Source organism: Jaculus jaculus, chromosome 1, assembly GCF_020740685.1.
Source record: "Jaculus jaculus isolate mJacJac1 chromosome 1, mJacJac1.mat.Y.cur, whole genome shotgun sequence".
Lineage (NCBI taxonomy): Eukaryota > Metazoa > Chordata > Mammalia > Rodentia > Dipodidae > Jaculus > Jaculus jaculus.
This window is the reverse complement of record NC_059102.1, coordinates 300,950,158-300,964,718: the sequence shown is the minus strand read 5'-3', so window position 1 is coordinate 300,964,718 and position 14,561 is coordinate 300,950,158. Positions and strand designations below refer to the sequence as shown.

The window sequence follows — 14,561 nt, the reverse complement described above, 5'->3', positions numbered from 1 at the left end:
TGAGGTGTCTTATTCTTTGTTTCAATGATTTCATTTCTTCTTAGTTGCTTTTTACTGGCTTGTACCAGGTCTAGACTTGAATCATTGGCTGAGCATTCCTTTAGTCATTTTAAAACCATTTGTTACATAAATAGGATGTGAAAGGAAAATAAACATGAAAATTCTGAAGATATGACCTTTACAAAGGTAGAGTATGCTGTGGAGATGTCAAGTACCTCATGTGTTTTGAAACAATGTGCAAGAGTCATTTATATTTCAGAAGAAGGAGCCATCACCTTTGGATGCCCAAAGGAGGTAGCATTTGAAGGATGGTTGGTGAAGATTGCAAGTGGAGATGCGGATGGGGAACAGGGGTGAAGAGGTGCACATAGGGGAATGGCCACAGTGAAGCATCCAGCTGAGTTGGAAGATAAACCCAAGCTGATATCTACCGCATTTGGTGAACATAATATTATTAAATCCTCACAAAAATCTGCAAATCATATATTTTTTTATTTACTACTAATCTGGAGGCTACATGACTAAGCTGGCTTCAAGCCTGGTCTGTGAGATACCAAGAGATAAGATGGAAAAGAAAAGAAAATAGTGATTAATAAGATAGGACGAGATTGAGAGCTGTGTCAGAGATGATGTTTCTGCCACCCATAACCATGATGCCAATGGCAGAAAAACAAAGCCAGTAGGAGAAGACTTTCTTTAGAGAAAGTGTATATATTTGCTCTTTTAATGAACTTGGTTTGAGATCCAGACAGATAATTAGTTGGAAATGTCATATAAAGCATATAAAGCATTATTCATCACTTCAGAGGAGGTTTCTGAACCTGGGACCAGCTAGCTATGTTCTCTGGCCCTGCTGAAAGGACTGGGTGTCTGAACACACTTATGAACCATTTGGAAAGACTTGAAGAATAAATTGCTAGAAACATGGACATGGAACTTGGGAGAAAGGCTTGTGGTTACTTATAAAGAATCATTTATAGATAAAAAGAATATTACCTGGTAGAAATTAATGAATACACAGAGTGTTTTCATGCATATTCTGGCTACTCATGGGCTAAGAGAAAGTTAGTTTTGGTGAGTGACATTTATTGCAAACTTCAAGTTTGTGTATTAAAGTGCAGGTCAGGGTATGACTCCAGAATCTCTGCTTCCAAATGTAGAGTGTTTTCCACTATACCAATGCCCATCAGGCCCAAGAGAGACCTGGGATGCTATGACAGTGGACAAGTGCCTACTTGTTTCAAGGTGCTCATTGGGTTCCTTGTGGTTTTCTTAGTAGCTGCATCTACCTCTCTATTGCCTGCTACAAATAGTGGGAAAACTGCCTTGAGTACCCTTCCAGAGCCCTCTCCTCATGCCAGGCCCTGAGTATAAGCAGATGCCCTTACACATGCCAGTTAGTACAGCTGGACAGAAACATCTGGCAAGTCTGCCTTCTTTTTAATAGCTTCCCCAGGGAGAGTCCTGGGCAGACTTTGGAGCTCTGGTTTCCATTGACTGACAAACATAAATGACACAATGACTCATCCATAAGTTTGGACTATACACTTTGAGCCTCGTTGCTCCTCCATGCATGTGGTGCAGGTGATTAGCAGCTCTGGGGTGGAAAAGGAAGGAAATCAGAATGTTTTACACTCTGGAGTAGGCTTTAGGTTGCCTAATATTTTGTTACTCCGGGAATATCAGTGATTTTGAATACCTGATATTTGATGGGTTTTTATATGGTTGGCCCAGAAGAAAGGTATCCAGTATCCCATACTTATATGTGGCCAATAAGCCTTTCACATGCATTTTATATATCTACAAAAAGGTAAGATGGATTGACAGAATAGATGCCCTTTCTCAATGCTTGAAGACATGTTCCCATTGTAATCTACTCTTGGGGTCAGTACAATGACTTGCTTCATTCAGCTCCTTACCAGTGGTCCCTTTGTTTTTGTTTTTTCTGATCCTGCTACTGACATAATTAGATAGCATTAAAAAATGTTACTAGGAACTAGTATGGCAATGATGGGACACATTCTTGAAAGAAACCTACCAGTATAAGCTGGTTAACATTTCAAATGAACATAAAAATTTTCTAAGCCTGGGAAGATAGTTCTGAATAACTGTAATTTGCTAATGTTTTTTTTCCAATCAAGTTTCCTTCTCAGAATAATTTAATATAGACAAGTTTCCTTCTCTTTGTCTTTGGGCGCATGAAAGTTACTTATTTGAATGCAAATAAAAGTAAATAAAGGGTGACTATTGGCATGGTCATGCTACCCATCATGTTATGTCAATTCATGTTTTCTATTAGGTAATTGCTATCTAAAAGCAGTTACCTTTTTTTAAAAAAAAAAGTTTATAAACATACAAGTCACATATTTAAGTCTTACAGAAAGGCTATCAAAGTTACAAAATTTTATAATGCCACAATTTGCATGCAACTCCAAGTGTTTTGTAAAGAGTAAACCAAGTTCTGTTAGGACACAGATGCCTTCTAAGCATTTTGGTTTGTACAAGAGACCAATAGCTGTGCAACACCTCCCAGTTGTTTCCATGCTAAGAAATATTGCTTATTAACTCAACCCTGTTCATATCTTCTTTACCTTAATTGGGGTCCTGTCCATTGTAGGCTGAGGGCAAGAGTGGCTCAGTGCAGACCTTGATTGTTCATCAGTAGGGCATACCGGGAACCTGAGATCCTTTGTCAGCAGCTCAGTGATTTGAAAGGATGGAAAGTCCAAGCTTCCAAGACTGACAAAGGAACTGGAATTCTGGATCCAATGCTCAAGTCATCCACTTGCTGAATCACTCCGAGTTTCAGTTTCCTAATACTCTCAGCTCCTGGAAGGCAGGAATTCAGGAGTGGGTCTTGGAGGTAATGACTTCTCTCTCAGAAGTTGGAAGGTGAAGATGAGGAAACTGACTTTAGATGGATTCTAAAGATGTTTCAGGCATCATGTGAGGCTGATATTAGAGGGATTCTGAGATGCCTGCCATTGCTGGCCATATCCTCAGGACAGTGAAAGCAGATGGAGACTCCTGAGGTGTCTGACTTCCAGGAGATGATCTGGGACACTGATTCAGAAGCTAATAATGGCTGAGAAAAGGGAAATAGACTAGGGAACTTGTCTTAGGAGATGGAAACAATTTTTGTAAACTCATTTGGAAACTACCAGGGAAGTTGCCTTAGCTATCTGGAATATTGGTTATTTTCCTCAAAAGGTAATTGAATCACTGAAGGTGTCCAGTTTATAGAACAGCACTGTCTGGTGGAGACATGTGCTCTATGTCTGTATTGCCGAGTATAATCAGTCATCAAACACATGTTTCTGGCTAGCTTGTGAAATGTGACTGCTGAGAAAAAGAAAACAAGTCTCGACTTTTTTATTTTTACTTAGTTTCAATAATTTCATTGTGAGTAGTTAAGTGTACCTAGTGACCACCAAATTGGAATACACAATTCTAGAATATTTTGCATGTCATTCATTTTGCTTTCTAAAGATACTCTTGGAGTGATGTTTTATTTTTATTTTTTCATTTTCTTGACAATACTGGGGCTTGACCCCAGGGGATCACACATGCCAGCTAGGTCATGGCTAGCATTAAGTGATATTGTGCTCACTTAGGTATTTTCAGTTATATTATTAGAGTTTAGTAAAACAAATTTTAAAAATCATCTTCAATAAACCTCTAGCAAATATTAAAAAGAAAATAAAAAGGGCCCTTGCTGACAAATACCTTCCATAAAACTTATACCTGATTCTTTAATGCACATAGAAGCAAAGCCACCAGTGGGCTCTGAATTTTGGAAACCAGTGACAGAGGGGCAGTGAATCGCTTTAAGTGATAATGAGAAGAATTGAGAATGGTACAGTAAAGTCCAAGGTGGCACAACAATAATCACCAGAGCTACAATCAGACTACACAGCCTTATTGTAGGGTCTATGCATAACCAATGGTTCTGTGTTAAGACAGTTCCTGAAAACCCATACAATAAAGTGCAGTGCTTAGTTTTATGGGTTCTCACACTTGAAAGGACTCCAAAAGAGCCACTGTGGCATTTTCTTTATCCAGTTGTCCTACCTCCTACCTCATTATGAGTCAATCTAATATTTGGAAAATCACTATCTCCCAAAACTGAGCCCTTCATACTTGACCTTCTTTGGCTTGAGGAAATCACAGAAGGAAGGAAAGGAGGGAGGAAGGCAAAAAAAACAACCAGTTTATTAGAAATAGCTACTCCTTACCCCTTTCCACACCTTAACTGACTTCATGATGATGTTTTCAGTATTATAGATAACACTGAAGGCATCATCGTTATATGCAGTACATTCTTGTTGAGCATTTGTGATGTGTCAGGATCAATGGTTACATTGGTGAGGAAAATAAACCAAGGAGCTTTGAAAGAAGTTGAAAGAGACAGACAGCAGATGTACAAATATATGCCTCAGCAGAGGAAGAACACTATGAAGTCAGTTAAGGTGTGGAAAGGGGTAAGGAGTAGCTATTTCTAATAAACTGTTGTTTTGTTTTGTTTTTGCCTTCTTCCCTCATTTTCTCCCTCCTTTCCTCCCTTCCTTCCTTCTTTCCTTCCTTTTTTCATTCCATTCTTCTGATATTCCTTCCATTCTCTCTCTTCATATATGTGTGTGTGTGTGTGTGTGTGTGTGTGTGTGTGTGTGTGTGTGTAACAGTTACGGGTTCTTTAACTTTTGGCTGGGTTTTAAATGTAATTTCATTTAGATGCATGCTATGTTACCATTGGAGTCCCCTGATTAAATTAGTAGAAAATGATCCTAATTCTATTTATTATGTGAGAGAAAATATTTTAATGAAATCTATGTCAGGAAGACAATGTATTTTAGTCATTGCTAAAGACAGTAATACCAGTGTTAAAGTCTGTTCCAGAACTGTCCCTAGACCGCCTGATCACTAATAAACAATACTTATGTATGCATAAGAATTTTAGAGTAAACTAGGCTGGAGAGATGGCTTAGTGGTTAAGGTGTTTGCCTGCAAAGCCAAAGGACCATGGTTTGATTCCCCAGGACCCACGTAAGCCAGAGGCACAAGGAGGCACATGCATCTAGAGTTCATTTGCAGTGGCTGGAGGCTATGGCATGCCCATTCTCTCTCTCTCTCTCTCTCTCTCTCTCTCTCTCTCTCTCTGTGTGTGTGTGTGTGTGTGTGTGTGTGTGTGTGTGTCTGTCTGTCTGTCTGTCTGTCTGTCTGCCTCTTTCTTGCACTCTCTCAAATAAATAAATTAAATTAAAAATTAAAAAGAATTTTAGAGTAAACAAATTTAATTAATAAAATAATGAGGACTGGGGATATCATTGTGACTTGAATACAGAGAGTAGCAGAGATTTTTCCAGTTTTACATGCTCCCAGTGGTTTCAAGGCATCTGAATTTCTCAGGCCTTCACTCTCTTGAAGTGATCTCTGGTAGCCATCTTGGGCACTTACATATTAAAGTGTGCTCTCGTTCAGAGAGTGCAGACTTCAGAATGAAGACCCTCTTGGGATTGCCAGCTCAGTGAAATTGTGAGCAGGATGACTGAGTCTCCTAGGGTTCGTGTGTAAAGTAAGGGTTGAGGTTAAATTGGTTGGGGTCTTGTGCACATTCAAATGAAGGACATGAATAAATTATTGAAAACACCTGACCCATTGGGTTCTGAGCAAGCTCCTTTCCCATACTGCTGCTCCTGACCCACGACATGGGCTTAACTGTGGACTTTTCTTGTATTCTTTAATTCCAGCTCTCTGTGTCATGCCAGGCTTAGTCCTTCACTCTGTGGTGGCCTTGCCTTTCCTGGTTATTCCACCCCACTATCTGCACTCCAGTTGCTAACTCACATCTTGTCTTTGATCAAACTGTGAGAGCTCTGAGATCACAGGTCCATCCATAGGGTGGGATTCCAGACATCCATAAGGTGAGGAAGCAAAGCAACACACAGAGGCGAAGTACTACAGGGAAAGATTTTCAAAGTGCCTGCTCATACCCTGAGGAATGTCAGACTAAGAGGTTTGGGGGAAAGAAATAATTTGTACATCAAGTCTCTTTGGCTCCTTGAGGAGTTTTTCCAAATTTCTTCTGGGAGGCCCCCATTCTGTGGCCAGTGGTAGGAAAATCCACACCTGGGAGGCCTCTTGCCTTTTGCAATCCAGTCTTTGCCCTAAGCATTCCTGAGAGGTACGGGCAGTCCCTGCTAGTGGCCTGGCCCCAAACTCTGTGGGAAATAGCAAGGAGTGTAGCTATGCTCAGACATTCCAGTTGCTGCTCAAACCCAATGGCACTTCATTAAGTCCTGGGCCACACCCTCATCCTTTAAGTGTTTGCTGGTTTGCCATGGCAACCAAATACCCTCTCTTTATGTTCCCTCCTCCTTGCCTCACTCCAGTCAACTCCATCACCAACACCTCTGTGGTAGGCAACCTCCATTCCTTCATGATTGCCAAAGGATACAGGGGCTACTGGGTAAGGATCATAACATCTTTCCCTGTGTTACTAAACTTGCGATACTGTGCAGAAGGTTGGAGGTCTAAAGTGCAATCACTGACCTTTACAGTCAGTGGTTGCAATGTAGACATAACTGGTCAAATTGGGTCTGATGGACTATTTCTGTTCTATAATAAATAGACATCTAAGTAGCTGATATGGTCTGCTGGAAGATCTGGCTAGGATAGAGTGGGGATGGTGGCCATAGGTTGGCTAATAGGTCAGTAAATGTCAAAATTTTGCAAGATCAGAGATGGGAGCTGCTGTGGACTTCTCTACACCCCAAAGTGTCCATCAGCAAGAGCTTTGACAGTGTGTAGGCCCAAGCCCTACACTTGTTCTTTCTCCAGGGCAGGACTGCTCTGTGCTGCATGCCTGAAGGAAGCCGAAAGATGTGAAGAGGTAAAGGTTACAGCATTTGGCTTGTCTGTCAGAACACTATAAGGCTTTCTCTGTGCATAAACTCTCTGTCCCTCCTGCGCAAACAAAACCAACCAGAGAAACCTTGTTCAGTCAAATTCCATCAAATTTTGCTACAAGTTTAGTTTCCTTATCATGTTCAATTAAGGCAGAAGGTAACTTATGTGAGCCACATGGAGCATTGCAAATGGACATACTTAACAGTTGTGTTGTGTGACTCACAATTTCTATATCTGAATTTTCTCATCTGTAAAATGTAGAACATGGTTAGATGCATATTTGAAACGTTGACAAGAGAGGTATATGACAGATGTAACTCAAAAGTGCTTCTCTGTTGTGCTAGCATGTAACAGCAAACAATTAATATTAGCCACCATTAAATACAATAGTATCTGCAGCAACAAAGGTCAAACTTCCAGACTTTCACTAAGAACTGGGACAGTCATACAAGTCCTATGTTAAGCTGGAGAGATATCTTAGCAGTTCAGGCACTTTTTTTTCAAAGCCAAAGGACCCAGGTTTGATTCCCCAGGACCCACGTAGGCCAGATGTACAAGGTGGTACATGTGTCTGGAGTTTGCTTTCATTGGCTGAAAACCCTAATATGCCCATTTTTCCCTCCACTCTCTCTGTCTGCCTCTTTCTCTCTCCCAAATAAAATTATTTATTGAGTAATAAGGAGAATGTTTTTTTTTTTAAGTCCTGTGTTAACTGATGTGTAATTATTTTTAGTTTAAGCATGCATTAGTTAATGCCTTACCAGGAAAATTGAAAATATTGTAAGGAGTTCAATAGATAGTTAGAGTAGAGAACCAACTAGAAAGACTAGAAAAGTGGAGAGAGAATACAAGGAATGTGGAGGCAATGTTAGCAAAAGCCAAAACCACTCTTGCTGAGCAGCACAGGGGACATGTGGAAGAGGACCCAGAAGTCACCAAGGAAAGGCAAGAAACACCATTCATGACAGAGGAGTGGAGAGGTTCCCTGACCTGCTGCTCCATTCTACCTTTGATCTTTTATAAATGCAGTCCATAGTGCCACAGGACGCCCGTTGATGAGAGAGGGCTTGGAGATGCAATTAGAACGAGTCCACTATATGTGACAGAGGGTAGTGCAGAGAAGGCATGACAATGGATCTGAGAACAGAGACACTATTAGCTAGTAAGGAACACATACTCTGCCGTGTCCTTTGTGATGGATGGTATGGCCAGTAAGGTTCGTCCTTATTCATGTCCATGGATAGTTGAATCGTGTGATATGACAAAGGCAGGGAAAGAAGAGGTTTCCTTTCTAGTGAGTAAGTCAGGGAACACTGAGTGCCTGTGTGGACAATAGCCTCCAGGTCCCTTGACATTTAAATCACTTGAAACAAAGAGAGTTGCTCCTACTTATGAAGAGCATGGCTGAAGCTCTCCTCCTGGGAAAGGTAGTAAGGAATCAATTATGTTAATTTGTACTCCATGTGAGAAGACATATCATAGACTCCAACAAAGGTCACTTCTGATGAAGAAACATGATGCCAAAACCTGTTTGTTTGTAAGGAAATCTGGCTAATTGGAGTACACATTGCAAAATCCTAGAACAAAGGGGGCTCCTCTTCCTGCTTGAGGGAGTACAGACACCAAGCCCTGGGTGCCCACATGCATCAAGAAAAAGCACCGACTTATTCTATACAACAGTGAGGTTTTATTTGAAACTTAACTACTGACCAGCTTGTGTTATTATCTGAAATAATAATACAAGAGGAGCTAGTGGTGGAAACAAGATTAAGAGGTAAGACTATGAAAATCAGGGCTGGGTTTGGGGTCCATATTTCAAAGAATGCTTCTAGGTTCGTTTGAGGATTTATTATTATTATTTTATTATTATTATTGTTTCTTTTCTTACTTTTGAAGCAGGATGTTACTTTTTTAGCCCAGGTAGACCGGAAACTCAGACTGTAGCACCAGATCCTTTGATACTTCAGCCTCCTCTGAAGTGCAGGGATTATAGACGTGAACCACCACACTCGGTTGGTTTCTGCCTATATGTTTTGATCCCCTCAAGTTCTCACCCATCTGTTTAATGATCCCATGAGTGCATGAAGTACAGAGAAACTAAGCCAAAAGAACCATCAAAGTACAAGCAACACTGAACATAGAGAGGTAGAGTCATCATTTTGTAGCTCTCCATTACTCTTATGTGACAGAAAACAAGAAAAACCTAAAACCAAACCAAACAAATGAGAAAGGGTAATATGTTAAGAATGTGAAAACAGGATATGCCCCCTGAGCGGTTTTTCTAGTGGAAGGGTTTGGTTTGGATGGGGTCAGCTGTAGTCTCTGTTGTCTGACAGGGAAATTAGACAACAATTTGCAAAATTCTCAGAGGGAGGAGTACTTCCCATTTTTGGAAATTTATGAAATATAAATGAGTTAGGGGATGATGCAGAACAGTATAAAGATTAGAGTCAGAGCATTCTTGGGGGAAATTCCTCTGTTCTATGTATGAATTTGTATGAGCTATACAGAAACTTTCACTTTGATTCTTCATTCTTTACAATACTAATTTCAGACTTGCACTGATGATTGAAGAATATTATGCAGTTACGAGTTTGGCATAGCACCTGGCACATATTAAATGTTGGATGTACACATTTGGATCCATAAGTTTCCAAACACTAAAGGAACCAGAAACAATATAATTGAAAGAACCTTTCCCTTCTAAATTTTTCCTTGATCCAGGTTGGGTTCTCCCCTTGTTTTCTGTTTCTATAACAATGTAATCCCTCCTCTAGTGTTTCCAGTCAGGCTTTGAGGTTCCTTCTTACAGAAGCATATAGTCTCTCATTTTTCTTCCTGTACCTTTCTGGTAGATGATAGATGCCCCCTCATTAGTGAGAGTGTCATTCTGCATACACAGCCCTGCCCTCATAGGTTTTTCCCTTTCCACAGTGAATTTGCACAAAGGGAAGACATTAACTGGCTACTCACTGTTCACTAGGTAAGTGGGATAAATACTGTTATCCCCAATTGGAATTTGTAATTAACAGACTCCATAAATAGCTAAGAATATTTACTGCACTATATTATATAAATGAAGTGGGTCAGGACTTCAGGACACGGCTTGACAAAGTGATTCTTTTATTCCTCATGGCACTGACAGCAGTTGTTTGGTGCTATACATGGGGGAAAGGGCTAGTCTTCAAGATCTCCAGGTAGCTTCCTTTGTGTATCTCATTCTTTATAAGGTTGTCACAGGTGGGCCCATGGGCTCATGACTTCTCCTTCATTGACAGGGCATAGGTTGGTGTTATTGAATTTCTTATGTAATGGGCTGCAAGAGCAAGAGTTCCCGAAGAGATCAAAGTCACAAAGCATTTTTATGACTTTGATTTAGAAGTCATACAATGTCACATCCATCATAACCTATGGGTCAAAATAGTCACAAACTCATCCAGACTCAAGTGGATATGCAGTAGTACATACTTCTACATGGGTGGGACTTTGAAGAATTTGTGGCCATAGTTTAAATCTTCCACAGTGTTCATCTTCTTTTCATCAGTCTTGCTTGGGCAGAGACTGGGGATTTGATCATTGCTTTTCAAGAGGATGTATTAAGCCTAGACTCTTAGCCTCTGATTACTGATGAATTTTAAAGGAATCACATGATTTGTGACATGTAATCTTGGTTACAGCCAAGATTATATATAATGTTACATTGTAGAGAGGAAGAAAAAGATTAAGCATTTTGGGCTACCCATCATAAGAAGTTTCATAATATTCAGCCAATCCCAAATGCCTCTGCAGAACACAAGAATGTGTCTGGGGAGACTTTCAGCAATATTTTTCTTAGATGCCAAAAGCTTAAGTTCTAGCACTTTCCATTACATCCTGTTCTTTATCTTAATCTTCCTTACCATTACACTGGTAGATTCCATGTGTGTCTTTCTCATGACATGTCATATTCTGAGAGATAACCAGCTTGTTTGGAATACAGCATATTTGTAACAAATATAGTTCACTGTGTACTTACTTGGAGAAGGCGATAAAAGATGAGGCTCACTACTACATAAGACTAAGTTTATATTTGGCTGTGTTTAAAAAATGATGTCCCCTTTTTTGTCAGCTTGGTGACTTCAAAGACTACATATTTGGAATATAAGGTATGACAACAACTTCCCTCCCCACTGAGCCATTAGATCACTTAGATTATTTAAAGACACAAAATAACATCCACACACTCAACACTTACTAACAGTTTTGTTTATTATTTAGTCGATTATCATTCTTCTCATAATTGTACAATAATTCTCTTTTAAACAACACTGTTATACTTGAAGATGGTCACATGATATTCTTTGTTTCTTCTACAGTAGTAAAGTGTTTCTTTTCATACTTAATTTTTAATAGAACATTTGAATATCAAGGAGTGCAGTTAACTGAAGATAATGAATGGACAAAACTCTGTGGAAAAAATGATCGCACACTCACATAAGAGTCTGATGCTGTACACAGTTAGTGTGCATTCAAGGATAAACTGTCTCAATAATACACTAGAGCTGGGGATGTATTGGTGGATGAAAATTGACTCCCTTGGGGTCTGTTTGGCAGTTTGGAAACTTAATACTGGCTCAGTAGCATCACCCTTTCTAGATGGGATGAGTTCCTCCAAGCAAACATTGAGAGATGTGGACAGGTGTGGTCTAAAGGGTCTTGATGTTGTGGGGGATGATTCCTCCACCTACTTGCACAACCACCTCAAGACCATCCCTACCCATGATGTTACCCTTTTCCCTCCCTGCCTGGCTCATAAATTCCCATCTTACCACTGCTGGGGCAGAAAGGTACCAGCAGCCTTGTGTTTTTTGTTTTTTTATATATTCAAAATAAAGACACCATTTTTCTGTATATTCCCAAATAGAAGAATGGCAAAACAATAGCAGCAGGGAGATGCTGCAAGTTCTGCCCTATTATCCCGTAACATCCTCTTGTCTGGTGATAGTGAACAACCTGCCTTTTGACACACACTTTAACTGAGGACCCTGCATTGATTTCAAGTGGAACAGCCAAGATTTCATCTCTCCTTGGCTCTAGAAGCAGAGGAATGTCCTAGGTAGGTGGAGTAGAAAGTATAAGCTAAGTCTTTCCACGTTTCCCTGGAAAGAAGCAGAAGTTTGAATAAGAATAGCAGGTAACGTCATCCCGCCCCCACTCACCGATGGGAAAGGCAGTGACCAGCAGTGTTGAGGGTACCAATGTGCCCTGGCTCCACAGGTGATGGGCGTACATTGGCTCCTCCCCCATCACTGCCTAGAGGGCACATCTGTGTGTGGTGTTCAGGGAAGTTGAAGCTCTTTGGGCAGATCTCCTGTGATGCTTAGAAGTTGGACAGCTGTGTGCTGAAGATAACACTGAAAACTGTACTGAGAATCACAGGGTGGTTACAATCCTGTATTGGAGGCACCTGGACTCATGCTATAATGCAGGTGCATTGTACTTCAGAGTTAGCTGAGTACCCTTCCAGCTTTACTGTCCTTGTCACTTTCCAGCAGACAAGGACAGTACTGTTCTCAGTGCTCATTGTATAAGAATTCAGTTAAAAAGCTTATAGCGCACAGCAAGGACTCCATAAATGTCATCTGTTATTATTCCCATTTGTAAAACATCAATAAGGCTCATTGAGTACGGGGGGGGGGTGGGTCTTTGCCTCCTTTCTGATCTTTGTCATGTATTTCCATGTAAGGAGTCCTGGTCAAGGCAAGTGGCCAAAAGTAAGGCGGGGCAGCTAAAGTCACCACTGGTCAACATGGCCCCAAGAGGTTATTTCTGAAAGGCTGGCCTCCCTGTTACCTAGGTCACCATGCCACCTTTGAGCAGTGAGTGGACATGCCACCTCCACGCTCGTGTGTGATCAGAGCTGCAGAAGCTGCGCTACTCCTGGCAACAAGAGGGAGATGATAACGGCAGAATCCTTCTGCTGACCATTATCAGAGAAAAGCCTAGAAAAACTTGCAATGTAATTAATAAAATTTAAAAGAGAAGGTACACAGAAATGCTTCTTTTACTTTTTTTTCAGATCAATCCATTCTGTTCCTGCCAAGAGGCATGGGGCTAAGTAGAATTACGATACTTGGATCTATGTTGGTGGTCTATAGAATTTCATGTAAAGGAATGCATTTTTTAAAGTAAATACTAGTTATTTCCTTCAAATCAGACTAATAACTTCTCTTGAGTTGCATCTGATAGGTTGCACCTTCCTGGTTCTCAATGGTCATGTTGTTTAGAAGAGAGGACAGAGATCACCCAGAGGGTATTTAATTCAAGCCCTGATTAATATGGAAGAGTACCTAAAACTCTGGGAAGCCTGGTGAGCCCATCACAGAAGCTAGATTCACCTGGGAGATGTGGAGAAGGTAACAAGCTTGCCTGGGAGAAAATCCATGAGGCATAGACAAGAGCCACCTCCCAAATTTCTTATGATCTTTGTGCACACAGGGCTTAGGCTCTCAATGTGAGATGCTTCCTAAGGAATGCCTGGGGCAAGGTATGAGATAGGTGAAGCTTTCCGTCTTCACCTCCATCCAAAGACAAGGGAACTTGCTGAGCAGAAGTGCTTCAACCTCAGACTCTTTGTGAAAAGCATGAAGAAGCTCTTGAGCTTATTGGTGAAACTTGTGGGGTAAGAAAGTGGATGAAATAAATTAATACCAAAACGAGTTCCAAAGTAATTCTCTAAGGAAAAATGGTGCTGCATGAAGCCACTGGCTGGCGGGTTCACTGATCATGCAGGTGGAGAACATCACACTAGGGAAGTCCTACACGGAGCAATAATCACTTTCTCCCTTTTTGGACAGTGCCTGTGGAGCTCTGGATATTCCATTAAAAATGTTGAAAAATCCACAAACCAACCCAGATGTGCCCCGCCTCTCTCCTCTACTTTGGCAGCCACTCTTTGGCCCCATGATGCTAGATGTCTTTGCTGTCCCCATAGTCATTGTAGGGGATGCTTAGGGTCTGCTCCTCACAAGTCTTCCTTAGGTCCCGGCTGAGCTCTGACCAGTCCAGTCCATAGGGTTTGATCTCACTGTAGCGGCAGCCCAGGTATCTTAGTGTGCCACGCCGCAAGCTTATCTTGGGTTCCTGGAGGAGTCCATTACACCAGCTGCTGAGATCCCCAAGCTGGGAAAGGATGAGCCCCGCTTTCCTATGGACAAAGTACAAAAGATAGTTATGTAAGAACACAGAGAAGGCCAGTAAGGAAAAAAGGAGTCACTGGTAGAGTGATGCTCCAAACTTCAATTGTTATTTCACTCTTAGCACAACAGATTCCCCCATAGATACTTGTCCAGTGAATGAACGACTGTGTGATGAATGAATAAGTGGGATGGTTAGGCAGACATAGTTGGGTAGGTATGAAAATAAATAAATAAAATGCAATAAGAAAAAATAAGGGGGGTGAAATAAATAGCTAGTAGTTTAGTGGGAATACATATCTTTTAGAGTGAACAGTCTTGAAAGACAATCCAAATCAATGGTATTTAAACCTAGTAATTTATCATCACTAAATGACAAGTAATATGCATGGCTGAGTATCTCCCCTTTCAAGACTATATTTAAACCAATAAAAGCAGCCAATATATTGAAGTGAGGGGATATGTGAAGTGACAATTATG

General features: G+C 40.8%; 1 protein-coding gene across 3 annotated transcripts in view; it reads right to left on the bottom strand.

The window, feature by feature from the left end:
• Window positions 1–11,136: 11,136 nt before the first annotated feature.
• Astn1 (astrotactin 1) overlaps window positions 11,137–14,561 on the bottom strand; it is a 339,793-nt gene continuing 336,368 nt past the window's right edge. For all 3 annotated transcript variants that reach the window (XM_045159035.1, XM_004658763.2, XM_004658764.2), the window contains exon 23: window positions 11,137–14,092. In XM_045159035.1, coding sequence (XP_045014970.1) covers window positions 13,855–14,092 — 238 coding nt within the window. In that variant the 3' untranslated portion in view covers window positions 11,137–13,854. The remainder of the gene's footprint in view (window positions 14,093–14,561) is intronic.